The sequence below is a fragment of the Nuphar pumila genome, chromosome 11 (assembly GCF_984573655.1).
Source record: "Nuphar pumila chromosome 11, dmNupPumi1.hap1.1, whole genome shotgun sequence".
Classification (NCBI taxonomy): Eukaryota; Viridiplantae; Streptophyta; class Magnoliopsida; order Nymphaeales; family Nymphaeaceae; genus Nuphar; species Nuphar pumila.
Genome location: NC_143259.1, coordinates 9,299,256 through 9,317,605, shown reverse-complemented (window position 1 = coordinate 9,317,605; position 18,350 = coordinate 9,299,256). Strand labels below are relative to the sequence as shown.

Here is an 18,350-nt window from a genome sequence, read left to right as displayed (position 1 = left end):
TTTGTTTCCAAAGAACTGTTCTTGATTATATCTTCTGAAGTATGGTGGTTTAGGAATTCAGTGGATACAATTGCCACTACACAAGTGGAGGCTGTAGCACCCATGCAAAACATCTTGAGTATATGTACATGAATCAAGTGAACACAAAAAGCCAACATCCTTTCTGAAAGTTGACCATCTATTGCCTTGGCAAAGAAATCATGTACATTCCGGTGATCTGAAAAGTCTCTAAAGCCATTGACAAGTCTATGCAGTATGTACAACCCTATAGGTAATAACAGTTAAAATCACAAGTAATTTCATGTCAACAATGAAGGGCCTTCCCAGTGTCAATAACTTAACTATTCATTTTGTACGTATCAAATCTAAAGTGAACATGCCTTCTGAGGGGTCTCAAACAAAAGCATCCACCATCTGAGATATATACAAAATCCGGAAACTGCCATTGCAAAACCAAACAAGGCTCAGAATCAGCGTTAGAAGTAAAGGAAGAAAAAGAACACTACCTGATCGCAACTTACCAAGACAATCACGGATTTCATAAGATCCTCTGGGTGGGCAATTACATCACCATGGACCTCCTATGTCCAGCCCAACAATAGCTGGGTCTATTAGTGTCTCCGGCAGGACAATATCCAGTTCTGGGATCACGGAATCATTGTTACCTGGCTGTGATTGGAAAAGCCAAGTTTCTAATGGAGGCCCGGAATTACAGTCTGTGGTGGCCCTTGAACCACAAGGATCAGACACCACATCAACTGGTCCCACTGGATCTATAACTGGAATCTTAGGATCCACAGAGAGAGGTGCAAGTGATATTGGATCATTAACCCAATTACAGCTGAATCCTGGTGGATCTAACACAGCAGCAGGTGCAGCCTGGCTGTTGGAGACATCCACATCTGACTGACATTGAGAAGAAGCAATGGAACCAAATCCTGATGTGGCGGAAGCTGAAAATGGGCATTCATATGTTGGATTAAGTGCTAATAATGGACCACTTACTCGTTCATTGTCACCAGTCGAGTAGAGATTCTGTGAGGCATGGCTGCCATCATCATTGAAGCAGAGACTCTGTGAGGTATCCAAGTCTGAGTCATCGCCCAAAAGAAATTCCTCCACACAACGAAGGTGGTCGTCCTCAGATGGCATCAGTGATGGGTGACGCCTTTTTCGTGATATGGATGTAGCCGTTTGTCGATAATTATGTGAAAAATTCGCTGTAGTAACATGTGCAAATTGGGAAGGATAGAAATCTTCTATCCTTCTTGGTACAATCTGTGGGAGATTCTGAGGTAACCAATTTCTGTTCTGGCTGAACCGAGGAAAGACATTCCTTCTGTGGTTGAAAGGTGACTGCGTAGTGCGTTTGTGTCTTATGATGCTTGGTGCAGATCCCACAAAATTACCATAGGGGCAAAAGATGTGTCTACTTGATCTGGAGATAGAGGATTGTAATGGAATTGCACATTGAGATACAGGAAGTGGGACTCCATAGTCGCACATAGTTGAAGCCATGGAGAGAGAAGTTTCAACAGACTTAAGCGAAGCTGCAGACGGGAGATGTTCTAATTTGAGGCTTTTCCTTTGGAATCTCCATTTCTCTTCACGATCAGATGAGTGACAATGGTCACCAGAAGAACTACCAGTCCCCCAGTAAGCACATGGAGCACGTATGTCGCAGACATAACAGTGGCACTGTTTTGGATGGTCACAAGTAAAATAAAGAACTAATATATCAACCAACTTCAATGCAGACAAACCAAATAAAATGACATGAAAAGAGGTTACCAATAAAAGATCATACCAAGTCACAGAATTTCACATGTGGTGTGGCTGTGAATGGAAACTTGACACACAAATGACGTGAATGAGGGAAGTCCCTGCAGGCCACCTGTTGACGGCCAAGAATAACTTAGCATTGGAACTTATGAATACAAAAAAACAATTACTATGGTAAAAGAGAACACAAATTCCAGAATGATCAAATAATGCTATGTACGTTTGCATGCATGTGAGCATGTGCTTCCTCTCATAGCAAGGGACGAATCCTGTAAAGTGTAACCTTCGTATCTTGACTCCATAGGGATTATAAGAATCGTTGCACAGTAGAGGGATGTGTCTTGTCTTCAGCAGCTAATGGGGAAATAGAATGACGCAAATGGACTAATCATGCAGGCTTAGACGTTATTCAGGTAATCAGAAACTGTCATCTCGATTGCACACGGAATGAGGATGAGAACTAATCGCAATAGCAAAAAGGATGTTGAAGAACCAACATTTTCTCGCACCGTAACTAAATGTGAGCCTGGTACACCAATCTTATGACCACTTTCTCCAATTGCAGCTTGATTGATTAGTTGGTTGTCTACCACAGGCACAAGGTTAGAAATGACTAGGAAATCAAACATAACAAGGAATAGGGAATTGAATTGTTGGTAATCCGAGAGCCATTTAAAACTATTGAAATATTTAAGGGGTACTCACACGAATCTGTAGTCATCCAATTTGTTGAGGATGCCCTAATCTTTCATTGTGGGTCGAGTGCGTGATTTCTACTGTGCCCATCCATCAGCTTCTCCTCTTCAAGGCTCACTGGAGACACCCATCTTTTTGAAAACCTCCAATTCCATGGGTCTGCTTGAATTTGGTTAAAAGAAAAAGATAGTTGGTTTGCTCATCCAACCCCAGCATCCATCAAGTTACTTGGTGATCAACCTCAACTAAGCCCCAGTTTTTCATGAGCTCACTATGGTTTTTTTCTTTTTAGGTTTATCCAAGGTTAGAACTTAGGACATCCGCTTAGAGATGTAATGAAATAAAACAAAAGCAAATAAATGTCACTTATGAACTTACAAGAACACAACCAACCAAGAAGAACTAATTGATTGATCAAGCCACACTTCCCACAAGGGTCAAAATAAATGTCCTTGTATTGCATGAAATGCTCTAAAAGCATTGAAATGTACGTGGGCTTGAAGCCCTATTTATAATACATAAGGGACATAGGGAGCAGCCCGACTAGCTGTTGGGCTGTAGTTGGGCTGCTCCCAAAACAGTACATCGTTTACATTTACCAAAAACATAAAAAGAAACATAAAAATAAACATTCAGCCCCTAATGGGCTGATGCCTATTACAATGTCAAATGACCAGAATATCCTTTTTACACACATATACAACAACAACAACAACTACGCCTTCATCCCAAAACAATTGGGGTCAGCGATATGAACCAAAAAAGAAATTCATTTTGGGTCTTCCACATGAATCCTTTTCCTCCAATCATTTCTATCCAACGCCATGTCCTCGGTGAGGTTCAAAGCATTCATATCCTTTCCTATCATCTCCATCCAAGTCTTCCTAGGCCTACCCCGACCTCTTTTAACTAATATATTTTCCCATTTCTCCAACCTTCTAACTGGAGCATCATTAGGCCTTCGCCGAATATGTCCAAACCACCGTAAACGATTCTCTCGCATCTTATTTTCAATGGGTGCAACACCTACCTTCTTACGTATCTCTTCGTTCCGAATCTTATCTTTTATTGTATTTCCATACATCCATCTAAGCATCCGCATCTCAGCTACACTCATTTTTTGAATATGATGTCTCTTGGCAGCCCAACATTCCGTACCATATAGTAAAGCGGGTCTAATAGTCGTCCTATAAAACTTTCCCTTCAACCGCAATGGCATTCTACGATCGCACAGCACTCCAGTAGCACTTTTCCATTTCATCCACCCAACCTTTATCCTATGATTTACATCTCCATCAATTTCTCCATACTTTTGAATGATGGATCCCAAATATTTGAAATAATCATTCACCGGTATATCTTGCTCACCAAGCTTCACTACACTCCCATCACTACTTCGTTGCTTACTAAACCGACATTCCATATATTCAGTCTTACTCTTACTCAACTTAAAACCTCTAGCTTCCAATGTCTGTCTCCATAATTCTAACTTAGCATTAACCCCAGCTCTAGACTCATCAATCAAAACAATATCATCAGCAAACAACATACACCACGGTACATTTTCTTGAATTGATCTCGTAAGCTCATCCATCACTATCGCAAATAGGAAAGGGCTTAAAGCAGATCCTTGATGTAACCCAACCGTTATCGGAAAATTGGTTGTCACCCCTCCACAAGTGCGGACATTGGTTACTACTCCTTCATACATATCTTTAATTATACTAATGTACTTGAGAGAAACACCTTTCTTCATCATTGTCCACCAGAGAACGTCCCTAGGTACTCTATCGTATGCCTTCTCTAAATCAATAAAAACCATATGCAAATCTTTGTTCCTCTCTCTATATCTTTCAATAAGTTGTCTAAGAAGATGTATAGCTTCCATAGTTGATCTTCCAGGCATAAAACCAAATTGATTCTCCGATATCATGACAACCTTCCTCAACCTAGACTCAATCACCCTCTCCCAAAGTTTCATAGTATGACTCATGAGTTTTATACCACGATAGTTTGTGCAATCTTGTATATCACCCTTATTCTTATATAAAGGCACCAAAGTACTCTTCCTCCACTCATTAGGCATCTTATTTGTTCGCCAAATCAAATTAAAAAGATTTGTCAACCATTCTAAACCTTTTTCTCCCAAGCATTTCCAAGCCTCGATAGGTATACCATCTGGGCCAACTGCCCTTCCTGATTTCATTTTCTTCAAAGCCTCTGCAATTTCTTTCTTTTGAATCTTGCGCATGAAGTCACGATTTATCTCATGAAAAGGAATGGAGAAGTCTCCAAGATCTTGAGCATGACTATCATTAAATAGCTTATCAAAATAATCTTTCCATCTCTCCTTAATCTCCTCATCTTTGACTAAAACCCTTTGCGTTTCATCTTTGATACATCTAACCATACCCAAATCCTTCGATTTCCTATCTCTCATCTTTGCAAGCCTATAAATATCCTTCTCGCCTTCTTTGGTATCCAACTTGTCATAAACCTCCTTATATACCTTAGCCCTCGCGTTTCGAACAACTTTTTACACACATATATTTTAATAATATATACATATATTAGATGCTTATCTTAACACTCCCCTCAAACTCACGGTGTAACAACCGAGAGTTCGTGAGTTTGCCAATTAGGAAGTGAAATCTAGGTGACGGGCGCACTTTAATGAAAAAATCCACAAGTTGATACTCAGATGAAACATAAGGCAACGTGATGGTCTTCTTCAGAAATTGTTCATGAACGTAGTGACAATCCATTTCAATGTATTTGGTCCTTTCATGGAATGTATGATTGCATGCAATGTATACTACGTTCTTGTTGCCACAACATAATCTTAAGGTTTCTGCAACGTGAACTCCCAAGTCTTCTAATAACTGTCTCAACCATATTAACTTAGACGTAGTTGTTGCCATGGCACGATACTCTGCTTCAGTGGAAGATAGGGACACCTTATGCTTCTTCTTGCATCTCTATGAAATTAGAAAATCACCTAAAAAAACACAAAAACCAATGGTTGAGTGTCTATCATTTATCATTTGCATCCCTCCAGTTAGAATATGCAATAACTTATAAGTTATAACGAGGAAGAGGATGAAAGAAATAACTCATAATTAATAGAATTTTTAATATATTCAATATTTCTCATTACAACACTCATATGTATTATAGTGAGAGCATGCTGAAATTGACTAACAAAATGCAGTGTTTTAAAACTCGCCCAGTCAACTCGTTGACTCTGCCCTCCAGCGAGTCAACCCGGCAAGGCAAACTCGATTTGCCAAAACTCGGGCTTGACTCGGGCGAGTTCTGGGATGTTTGAAATTTATTTTTTGGGTATTTCAAAATAAAAAAAAATTGTTTCTTGCATCAATAGGGAATAATTAATTGGCTTGTATAATTTGATCAGTTGCCTTGAGAATTTCTTCTTTGATTTTGTTATGGATTTTCTCACACATAGTATGTAACCCATACTTTCTCTCAATCAAATATCTTTCTATTTTTCAAATTACTGAAATGGCTATAATGTTAATTTATTTTTTATGACTGAATAGGATCATGACTTTGAAAAGAACGTGTCTTTAGCTATGTGTAGTTGGAAGTGTACATTACATGAGTAAGTTTCATGTGCTTGTTATGACTGTGATTCTTGAGCCTATAGTATGGCTGAATTTCTCTTACAAAGCACATTGGATATCCTTCATAGATTCATCTCAAAAACTATAAGCCTCGGCCCCTCATTCTGCTGTTCAATATTGTCTTTTATTAGATGATTTCCTTGTGAGTCTATTCTGCATAATCAGATTCTGTGGCCAATTTTTTCTGGCAGTCATCCTAGTGCAGCTTAGTTTCATAAAGCACAAGTCCAATATTTTCTGAGCCAGGATCAAACTCTGATTTTGAAGTGGATTAGGCCTACAAAAGGTAGAACCTGGTGAACTGGCCATTACAACATTTATGAGTTGGTCAGGTCTCATCAACTTAAGTACAGACCAAGCATGGACCATTTTAAAAAGTCCCAACTACAAACATATTTTGCTTAACATGAGCCCGTGTATATGAGTTTATCATCTCTTGTTTACTGAAAAACATAGTTTGAGACAAATTATATATTATTTTCTTTTAAAATCAAAAGTTAACAAAACCCGGTCTGAGTCACCGAGTTGACCTGCTGAGTCACGAGTCAATAAAAAACGAGTTGAGTCCCGAGTTACGAGTTTTAAAACCTTGACAGAATGAATAACATGAAAAATATCAGGACGAGTAATAGAGAGATAAGACAAAACTCCAATCATTTGTCTACATGGAGTTGGATCCTTCAGAGGTTCTCCATCATCTTTCTTCATTTTTTCATTTATGACCTCTAGAGTATCAACTCATTTTTCATTAGGGAGTCCTGACCGCTCTATGAACTCTACTGCATACTTAATCTGCGACAAAAAATAACCATGAAGTGAGTAAACTATTTCTATTATACAAAAATATCGTAAAAAACCAAGATCTATCATATCAAAGTTATCTTTGAGCATATTTTTGATATGATTAACTCTCTGCTTATCATCTCTTGTGATACTCATATCATAAATGTAAAAAAGTAATATCATCATTCCTATATTAGAAGACTTAACAAACAATGCAGTGTCAGTATAACAAGATTTAAAATAAAGTTATGTCATCACACTACTGAATCAATCGTACCAAGCCTTAGGGGCTTGCTTTAAACCATACAATGCTTTTCGTAACCGATTTTTTTTTCATTTGCTAAACATAATCCTGGTCGAGGATCCACGTAAACTTCCTCATTGAGATTACCATTCAAAAAAAATTTTTTACATCAATTTGAAAGATTGACCATTTTTTAATTAATGCTATAAAAATAAGGGTTCTAATAATAGTCATTCGAGCAACTGGAGCAAATGTCTCATCATAGTCTATCTCATATTATTGATTGTATCATGTGGCTACTAACCTAACTTTATATCTTTTTAATGTCCCATCACTTTAGTTTTTATCTTAAAGACCTATCTACATCCTATAATTTTTCTTCCTTTAGGTAATGTTTGAATTTCTCGAGTTTTTGCCTTTTCTAAAGCTTCTAATTTATCATTTATTACCTTAATCTATTCTTGATGATTTTTAGCATCATGATAAGAGGTTGGTTCTACATATCGGTGTATAGCCATTAGACAAGATCTATATTTATGTTCAAAAAAATCATATAATATGAATCTATTAGGAGCCTTTGAAATTCTCATGGATTTTCTAACACTAGAAGAATCTATATCTTGATTTTTAAAATCTTTCTAAAGCATATGGTGAATGGTCTTCGGTACGTCGAGTATAGGTTTGAATTTCATTATGAGATAGGTATATATTATCAAAAGCCTTATTCACATTCCCATGTGCATCATGAGTGTCCTCGTTGTCACTCTCATGCACATCATGAATGTTATCGTATCTTTCATGCTCATTGACAAGGTAAAAAATAAATGAATAGTCACAATGCTCTTTGATTTTTTCTTTACTAAACCCATTTTTGTTTTCAAGAAAAGTAATGTTTTTTGAAACATATAATTTGTTCCTTTTAATGTCATAACATCTATATCATTTTTTATTTTCGACATAGCCTAGAAAAATACAAGGAAATGCTATTAGGAAAAATTTATCATTTTGTTGGTAAGAACAAAACATTTACCACCAAAGACTCTCAACCTTTTATAATCAGGATATGTTTTAAATAATTTTTCAATAGAAGAAATGTTTTCAATGTTTTTTTAAGGCATTCCGTTTATCAAATAAACCGCTGTAAGAGCAACTTTGGCCCAAAACATTTTTGAAACATTTCTTGATATAAAAAGTGTTCTAGTGGTCTCAACAATATGTCTACGCTTCCTTTCGGCTAGTCCATTTTGTTGAGTACTATAAGGACATGATTTTTTATGAATAATATCATATAAGTCAAGATAATTTTTGAATTCTTTTGACACAAATTCTCCTCTGAAATAGATTCTAAAGATTTTAATATTGGTTCTAAATTGAGTCTTTGTATAATAATGAAATTTTTTAAAACAATCAAATACTTCGGATTTGTGTTTAAAAAAATATATCCAAGAGTGTCTACTATAATTATCCACAAACACAATATAATAAGATACTCCTCCTTTGGATAAAACCGAAGTTGGTCCCCATACATCTGAATGTACCAACTCAAATGGATTTTTAGATTTAAAATGTCTAGGCCCAAAGGGTAAAGATTTCATTTTACCAAGGATGCAATATTCACAAACAAAATCTCTTTCTTTATAGCTTATAAAAAAATTTCACAAATGTAATTTGGATACACTAGGATGTCTTAGTCTTTTGTGCCAATTTTTTTATATATTTTTTTTCCACAAAATTACAAAAGATATGTTTTGATAACTCAAGATTGTCTATAACATAGAGATCTCCTCTTCTATGGCCTTGCCCAATCGGTTTTCCGGACTGGAGATCCTGTATTAAAAAATCATTAGATAAAAAACAAAATTTTACATCCATGATCCGCAATTTGTGAAACGGATAAGAGGTTTAAATTCAATTTTGGTATTGCTCTAATATTTGGTATAAAAAAAGTTTCTTGTTTTTTAAAAGCCCCAAAACTTTTAATTTTTAAGAAAGTTTCATCGACGATTAAAATATAAGAATCATTTGGGTTAGTATGACATTCGGATAATATGGACTCATTTGGGGTCATATGAAAAGAAGCACAAGAATCAAAGATTCAAGAAGTCTTACCAAGGTCACCACTTGTAGATACGGTCGCCTCGAGAAGTAAGAAACTTGATTTTTGAACATTGGTTGTAGTGCCTCGATGAGTTGTGCCAAAAATAATGAGCCAATGCATTCGGAGTCGTCTACACTATTTTTTTTCAAAAGATGGTCCCACTGAAACCACCCTTTTATCATCTCTTTGATCTTCTTTCCTTCTTTTGGGGCAAAAAGGCTTGGTGTGTCCTAGTTCATAGCAATGGTAACATATTATTTTGCCACTCTTCTGGTATTCATGATCACTTCTTTTATCATTTTGACTTCTTCCATAGTCATTGAAATTTCTTCTATTCTCATTATTTTTTACAAAGGAAGTTTATAACTTCTAGTATGATTTTCGGGCTTTGATGTAGCAAGCACAAATTCTTCATCCTTTAAAGCAAATGGTTTTTTCAACCTATTTTCCTCCATAGTTAACTCTTCAAGAGTTTCAACTATGGTAGGTACACCTCCTCCATGAAGGACCGATTTGGTCCCTTTAAATTCGGGTCTAAGCCCATTAACAAATTAATAGAAATGCTCCATTCTAATTTATTTTTCACGGAGTTCTACATCTTGGGGGCAATGTCATTTTGTTTCCAGAAGAGCCAATTCACCCCAAAGAAAATAGAGGGCATTGTAATATTCCCTAATGCTCATCTCTCCTTGGGTCGTAGTTCTCACTTTATTTTGCACATTGCATATGTGAACAATATCCTTGAGACTATACATATCTTTAAGATAATTTCATGCATCACTAGCGAAGTCAAATTTTGCTAAGCTAGAGCATTTGTTGATGTCAACATTATTGATGAGCCATCCAATTATCTTAGAATGACTCATCCTCCACTCTTTCCATTTTTTTCTCATATTCGGTGACAGCCTTAGACATCTCTTATACTTGAAGAGTCACTTCCTTTACATTTTCAATCTTGGTATGTATAAGTTTAGGCTCTCTTTCGGTACCATCAACCAAGCCCCATGTACCTTTTTTCCATATTTTGTGTTTCACTATAGATGCCCACATCACATAATTAGTATCATTGAGTTGCACGGGAATGAAGACGATCACTTCTCTTTCACCCTCTATATTTTACAATAATGAAAAAGAGAGAGAAAGGATGATAACAAAATATTTATTGTGGAGCTTTTTGATAATGCGCTTTCCGATGCAGTGATCCCACCAACAGATGCTCCTCCAATCTCACGATCCTCCTCTTGGCCTTTCCGAACGAATAACAACTCAAGAGCACCAACGCCCTGATACCATGCAATGAAATAAAACAAAAGCAAATAAATGTCACTTATGGACTTACAAGAACACAACCAACCAAGAAGAACATGATTGATCGAGCTACACTACCCATACAAGGGTCAAAATAAATGTTTTTTTATTGCATGAAATGCTCTAAAAGCATTGAAATATACATGGGCTTAAAGCCCTATTTATAATACATAAGGGACATAGGAAGCAGCCCAACTAGCTGTTGGGTTGCTCTCAACACCGTTGAGAGCAGCTCCAACATCTAGATGGTGCTGCCCAATCACAGTACATCATTTACATTTACCAAAAAAATAAAAACAAACATAAAAACAAACAGTCAGCCCCTAATGGGCTGATGCCTATTACAATGTAAAATAACCAGAATACCCTTGATGGGTATTCCGGTATATATATATATATATATATATATATATATATATATATATATATATATATATATATATATATATATATATATATTAGAGGCTTATCTCAACAAGGGACTTCTAATCTTTGCCCCGGTCTTGCATAGAACTCTGGGTTTGGCTCAAGTCTACCTGTCCATGTTATTCATCGGCCAAATGTTTCTAGGCTATAATTGACTAGATAAATCTAAACGATCCAGGGTTTCTAAACAAAAAAAAAAACGAAAAAGAAAAAAGAAAAAAGAAAGAAGGCTGCTGCTTACCTACCTTACAAGCCAATATTCATTTTCATGTTTCTAGGAATTCCAGATGTGTTGCCCACTTTTAGCATTGAATGCTTGAGACTTAAATTCAGTAAAACTAACATTTCCTAAGATGAATCCAGTTGATAAATACAGATCGATCTATAAGGTTGCTTGTGTGCTGATTTTAAGCAACAGTGAAGTTGCTGAATTTGTTAACTTGACATTTCAGTCACTACAAGGGTTATGGTGTTATAAATTTACCTTAGGGCAGAGAATTTGAGAATTTATGCCACTAAAGACATCAATCCAAAAAATTGATTAGAAAAATATGTACATAACTGCCAAAGACATGCTTGACAACTTGTGATGAAAGGACCTATGGTTTTTTATAACTTGTTATCTAACACATAAAACTACTGAGACAAAAACCAACATCAAATATGTACACATGGCTGCTCAATGGACCCTCCCATCTCTTCATATCAATGGATATTTGTAAACATGCCATGACAAGTTGTCAACAATCTAACATAGTTTTATACACATGAGGGCAAAGGAATTGCAATGTTGATACATAAATATAGCACTTTTATTCCCACTCTATGTACTGCAGATATGCCTAATACACTGCAGGTGATACATTTCTGATAATTTTGGTTGATGAAATCACAAAATCATCCACCAATATTCTTTTGAAAGGACCCGTTCCTTTCACCCATGAAAAGATGGACTGCTTGGAAACCGACACTTAATTATTCCAGAGACGAAACCAAGATTTAATTGTACATAGTCGGTTATTTAAAGAATTGTCTTTCTTTTACACTGCTAAAAGTACATGAGCATTTGCTAATTCATCACCCAACTACTTGAATTTATACACATCCAATATAAAATACAATATGCCATTCACATTCATGGCACAGCATAACCATTCCTAGTGTACATATTACAGGAAACTTTGCAGCACACAATTGGGAACCATGTATACTAATTTCATATACCTAAAAATATAAGTTGCTATGCTGTTGGATTGTATTTGAGAAAGATCTATCTTCGCTCGGCAATTCAAGCAATTAGAGAATATTTAGGACCTTAATAGGAAGATGATCTATATCAGGCTTGGATCATGTTCCAGATGGATCTTACTCATGTATACCAAGTATTAAGTCTTCTTATGTTAGCAAATCACACTCATGCATGCCCACAAGGGCTCTGCTCATCTGGTAGGGGCGACTTGTGAACATCACCAAGTTGATGGGACGTCACAAGTTCGACACCCAGGGGTGGCATCCCTTGCCGCAAGGTCGAAGCTGGGTGTACTCTCCAGTGGGCAGGGGGGACCTCAAGGGTTTTACCAACCTGAGGCCAGCCAATGTGCAGTCGGTGGTTTGGAGGGGGGGTTCCCTTGGATTAACCAGAAAAAAGAAAAGAACACACTCATGCACAGTACATTTGAGAGCCAGAAGGTTATATTTGAGCTTGGACTTTAGACACCCATGATAGGGGTTAAGAAAACCTATGCTGAAAGGAAAAGCCAAAACAATTTGTGCTGAGGAGAAACAAATAGTGTTGGTAGACTGCAAAACAGAGAAACCAGAAAACATAAAAGTTATATTTATTGACAGGAAGTCATAAAAAGTTTTAAAATTAGGGTGGACGACCAAGGTTGAGGGACAGATGGATCACATGCGTGCTACTCTGACATGGAACTGTTGCTTTTGAAATCTGCGACCATAATCTGGATTCTGGGCTGTTTGTTGGTGGCTCATTTTTTCCTCTCAGATGCTTACATTGCCCTCCTTGGGCTTCCGAGATGTCTGATTTTCCAGTGATTGGTTAAACTCACATTCGCTCATGTGGCCCGTATGACCACTGTCAGAACTTTAATAGCCTTGGCTTCCATTCAAAAATGACATATCTTTCAATTGGATGTCAAAAATGATTTTCTGATTGAGAATCTGACCAAAGAAGTATATATGAAAGCCCTGCCTAGTATTAGTATCCCTAAAGTTATCGTCTAGAAAAAGCTCTTTATGGTCTTAAACAAGCTTCAAAAGCATGGTATGACAGATTTAGTCATGTTATGCTTGATATTGGTTTTCAACCTTGTTTAACTGACACTGCTTTGTTTATTAAGAAATTTGATGCAGGCATCATTATTCTCCTTCTCTATGTAGATGATATGATCATCAACGGAGGCGACAAACAAAGAGTTGCAAATATCAAAACTCTTCTTAAAAGTCACTTTGAAATGATTGACTTAGGTTTATTAAGATATTTTTTAGGCATTGAAGTTGCTTATTATGATAAGAAAGTGGGCATTCAAGAAGTTGTCAACGTTAAAATGAAAATTGATGATAGTAGATCCTTGAGAGCTTGAGCTTGACTCTCTTATGCTCTCGGCAGTTATGCTTTCTATACACAAGGTTTTACAGATGAGCATACTGACATTCAACAATGACACCCTTGCAACCAAGCCAACATTACAGCTACCAGAAAGACAGTGGCTAGAATGTTCACAATTCTCAACTTGCATGGCCATCTCCAAAAACAACTATATGTGCTCCAATAGCATTATACATAAGATCTCATGGAAGACTCCCCTTGGAACAAGAATAATCAAAAGCCCATTCAATTATTGATGTGATCCACTCACAAAATATGCAAAATGTTTCCCATTGAAAATCTTAAGTGTTCACTAGAAGTATCATCTTCCTCCAAAAACATCCATTGGAGGGCAAATAAGGGTGAAAAAGCCCCATGAATCTAAGGTACTAGCACACAATATGAACAAAATAAATAAAAAATGAAAAAACAGATTCAAAGACGAATACTCGACATTGTGCAAAGTCAACATGAGAAGCACCACCCTTCGCAATAGGACACAAGGAAGCTGCAGCTTTCATATTTAACAGACATATTGGAAGAAAGCAAGAAATGTGCTGAAAGCAACCAAGAAACAAGTTTGGTGATATCTGCTAACTATTAAGTTGGTTAAAAGTACAGCAGAAAAATGAAACAGATAGGTCTTAACGAGAAGGCCAAAAGTGCTACATTGTCTGATCATCAATGGATGGTCATTCCATTAAACACATGTTCTGATTGCATGATCATCCCACTAATAAAGACATCAACTAACATCGTGTTATTCAAAGAAGAAAATCACTCTGTAAAATTGCACGCACAATGACAACATTCAATAAAAGCATAGGTCTTGGAAAATCTCCTATGATCACAGTTTGTAACAACCAGAAAATAAAGAAAAGAAAAAGAAAGAAACCACAGACACAGTTAGACTTCAACTTATATCAAGCAAATACATATACTAACCAAGAAGAAATTAACGCTGGACCATTCGCAGATTCCATAGATGACGGACAAATCGTAGCAATCTCTACTATCATGCTTTAATCCTCACTCGTGGGCAACTAGCCAACCACGATATAGCCAAGAACCCTCAAATTAAAGGAACCCATCATCAAGAGAGTGCATAAATCATAAAATCAGCATGCCGATATTAACAACCAAAATTAACATGAAACATCAAACACAACAAAAAAAAAGAGAAAAATCCGATAAAAGACGACGTAAAAAGTCTCAGTACACTCAATTTTCTGAAAGAGGGAACCCAATTCTTACAAAACTAACTTTCCGGAAACGATGAAGAACTCGGAATAAAGAAGATGTCTCACCGGCCCCTTCTCGGCGACGACGACCAAATCGTCCGAGTCATCGCAACTCTTCTCCAGGATCGTGTCAGGCTTCTCTGGATCGCCCTCCAGAATCAGGCAATCATCGTCCGGATCGCTCTCCGACTTCGGCGGGCAGCTCCGCTTCGCATTCAGGGAGTAGCAGACGAATTCTTCGTCGGAGCAGCCCTGCTTCTGCTTGTTGGTTGAGCAAGGAGTCAACTCATCGACGACCACAACGTCGTTCGGTCCACCCACGTCGTCCAGCAAATCGGCGAGCCAATCGATCGGGGAATCCCGGAGACCATCTCCGTCGTCGTCATCGGAACTAATATACACAATCAGGGGCGAGGAATCCATAGTTCGTCAAGGCCCTGAGAATCGAAACCCCGAGGTGGGTGTGCGAGATTTCTGCGGAGAAAACCCAAAAAATCGAGTTGGGCATGCGGGATTCCTACAGAGGAACCCTAGAAATCGAGTTGGGGAGGCGAAAATCGAAATGGGTATCCAAGAATCGATCAAAAAACACGATATTGATGAAGAACATAGCATAATTAGGAGCAGAACGGCGGTTTTCTGGATAAAGAAGAAGAACGTCAATTTTTCACGCGTTTGATCGATTTCTTCTTCTCTGAAACTTAGATTTTGGGTTTATCCATTTCCCAAAATGTAAGTTTTCCAGAACAATCCCAGAAAACAAGGTTTGCTCGAAAGAAATACGGATCAAGAAGAGGTAAAGTCCCGAGCTTTTCTTTCTTGTCTGATTTTACTCGAAACCTAGATCAGATAATTACTGGAAAACTGGACATTGAAATTGACGTCATCTCGCCCGTCCAAGATGGAAATCTTACGGCTCTAGTAAAAAATCTTGGCCATCTGATTTTTGAGATCTAATGGTCCACTGCTGGCGCTCGATGGCTGTGAAACTTGAAACCGAGCGCAAGGTTTTCAACGGTTCGGATAATTTGGATCTGGATTTAGCTGAGAGGACCCTAGTTTGAGTTGGGTTCGATGACTACACCGATCCGGACCTGGTTATTTGTACGTGATTACAGTTTTTTTTTTCGAGAGAAAGATTTTACAGACCAGACCTGAGTCTTGTCAACCCTCAAGCCTACCATCTCAATGCGTTTGTTTTGTATTGGGCACCTGACCCGAACTCAAAAACTTGGGTATTAAAAACGTCGACCCGAATATTCTTCAAAACACACCTAAGTACCAACGGCAGCTTGCTTCGTGTGTTTGGTAAGAGCAGCTAGCAGACGCCTAGCTTTTACAAAAACAAAAATATTTTATAAAGTTTGTAGTGTCTAATTTCTTTAAAGTAGACCATAGCTCTCGTATGGTATATCATTTTTCAGGTATACTTAGAATCTAATAACTTGCATGTATTAAATAAGACATTGCAGGTTTAAAACCCAATGACATAGTTCTATAACGCCAATTTGCCTTTGAAAGAAAAAAAAAATGCCCCACCTAAGTAGTATTTGAGTTAGGTTCAAGTTATGATTTTTGGCGGATATCCAACCCGACTTTGCTTGACAAGAACATCTTATATGTATAAAAAATATGCTCCTTAAAATATATGAGTTAGGGTTTGAAATTCCATTTTTTTGACCCAACAACATCACTGATCCGACCAGCAGCTAGTTATTTGGGTGGGTTTGGACCCTTCGACAACAACCCTACTATTATATGGCAGCCAGTATTTAGGATAAAAAACTAAATGTATATAGGTTGGGTCATAAATAGATCTGGATTTTAAAGATTAAGACTTGATTCAACCCAAAATTCAATGATCTAGTGGTAACAAGGATCCATCTATATTCCGAGTTGCTATGGGGCTGGATCTGATGAATGCAGACAAAATTTATTCATTTTCATTCGGGGTGTCAACGGGTCGGGTTTGGTTCGGACCCATGTGGAACCAAACCTGGCCCTGATTTTTGGGTATGGTAACAGGTGTGGATCTGAGTTTAATCGTACCCACCATAAGTAAAATCATACCCAGGCCCGATAAAAACTACATGAACCTGACCCGGGCTATACCTGGTAAAATAATATTTTTTATCATTTTAACATTGAAAAATTGTGGGTCTTAATTGGAACTCGGGTCAGGCCTAGGTCTGGTGTAAAATTTCACAATATATACCCCGCTCCATGTATTAATCGGACTTTTGGGTGCAGACCCGGGTCTTAATCGGATCTTCTTATTTATCACCATACCCAGACCCTATAAGGTTTGGTACGAGTCGGGTCTGGGTAAACCTGACTCATTGACACCCCTCATTTTCATTAAAAGTTAAAAAACCAGTTGGCTTAATCTCAGCGTAAAAGATGGTTGGGCTAACTGTGGGTCAGGCCTTCTCCCTGGTTCTTCGAGCTCTAATAGATTCAGCTTGACTAGGCTCGGCCCAAACTGACCGGATGTCTAACTCTACTCTTAAACAAGCTCTTATATGGCTCTTGAAGTTGTTCAGTGAAGGCCCATTGGTGAATGGAGGTCCAAGGGAAGCAGATCAAAGTGCAGCCACAGGGCCATGGCTGTAAAGTCTGCAATTTTTTTGGGATTTTGAAATAAAAAGGAGTTATCTTGGTATTTTATTTGGATAATTAATTGGCAGTTAATTATCGATAACATTTTGGGTATTATTAAGTTATTTGACATTAATTAAGATTTATGAGATTTTTAAAATGTATTTGGATTTGGATCTTGATAGGGGATCCATGAGGATCGACCCCCATGAAATCCAGTTTAGAATGTTCTATTTGAACATGTAGGATCCACTGAATCTCAAAACTTAATTGAGTTTGGGTCCAGAGAAATCCGAATTCGTAAACCGATATGATTCAAATTTGGATCCATTTGATTGGACCCAGTCCAAGTTAAAAATAACTTTGAATTTGGATTTAGGAAGAGATCTAGATTACTCAAACCATAGGGTTAGGATTTGGATCCATTAGGTGGATCCAATCCAAAACAAGTAGGACCAGAGTGTTAAACCCATCGGGTTTGGAATTGGATCCACTTAACATGACCCAATTAAAAATACATACATAAATAAATAATGCATATATGTGGATCAATCACTTATTCGACGGACAACTATGGGGTTTCATCTCAAGGCAGAAGTAGATCAACAACAGGGTTGGACTTAGGTGAAGATCTCTCGATGAAACCGATGATGAACCAAAGGCAAAATCATGAACCAGAACAAGAATCCCTTTGATATCCTACAATCAGTAAGGAAAGAGGAAAATGAGTTGTGAAAAAACCTCAACAGGAGCCCAACCAAGGACCTAAACATTAGTAAGCGCCCAACGAAGAGGGTGTCAAGACAAATGCAAACAAGGAAACCCTCCAGAACAATGTAATTGCCTCACCTACTTGAAGGGATCCTGGTGACTCAATCATGGCCGACCCCCAGTCGAGATCCTGAAACACTGGTCATCGACG

The 18,350-nt window shown here is 37.5% G+C and overlaps 1 protein-coding gene across 1 annotated transcript; it reads right to left on the bottom strand.

Annotated features, from left to right (window-relative positions):
- Positions 1–15,677, bottom strand: LOC149821870 (uncharacterized). Its single transcript, XM_089980150.1, has 4 exons — positions 14,897–15,677; positions 1,808–1,894; positions 522–1,698; positions 1–439 (listed from the first exon to the last, which is right to left on the bottom strand). The coding sequence occupies exons 1-3, from the start codon at positions 15,251–15,253 to the stop codon at positions 568–570; spliced, it is 1,575 nt and encodes a 524-aa protein (XP_089836276.1). The 5' UTR covers positions 15,254–15,677; the 3' UTR covers positions 1–439; positions 522–567.
- Positions 15,678–18,350: the final 2,673 nt, after the last annotated feature.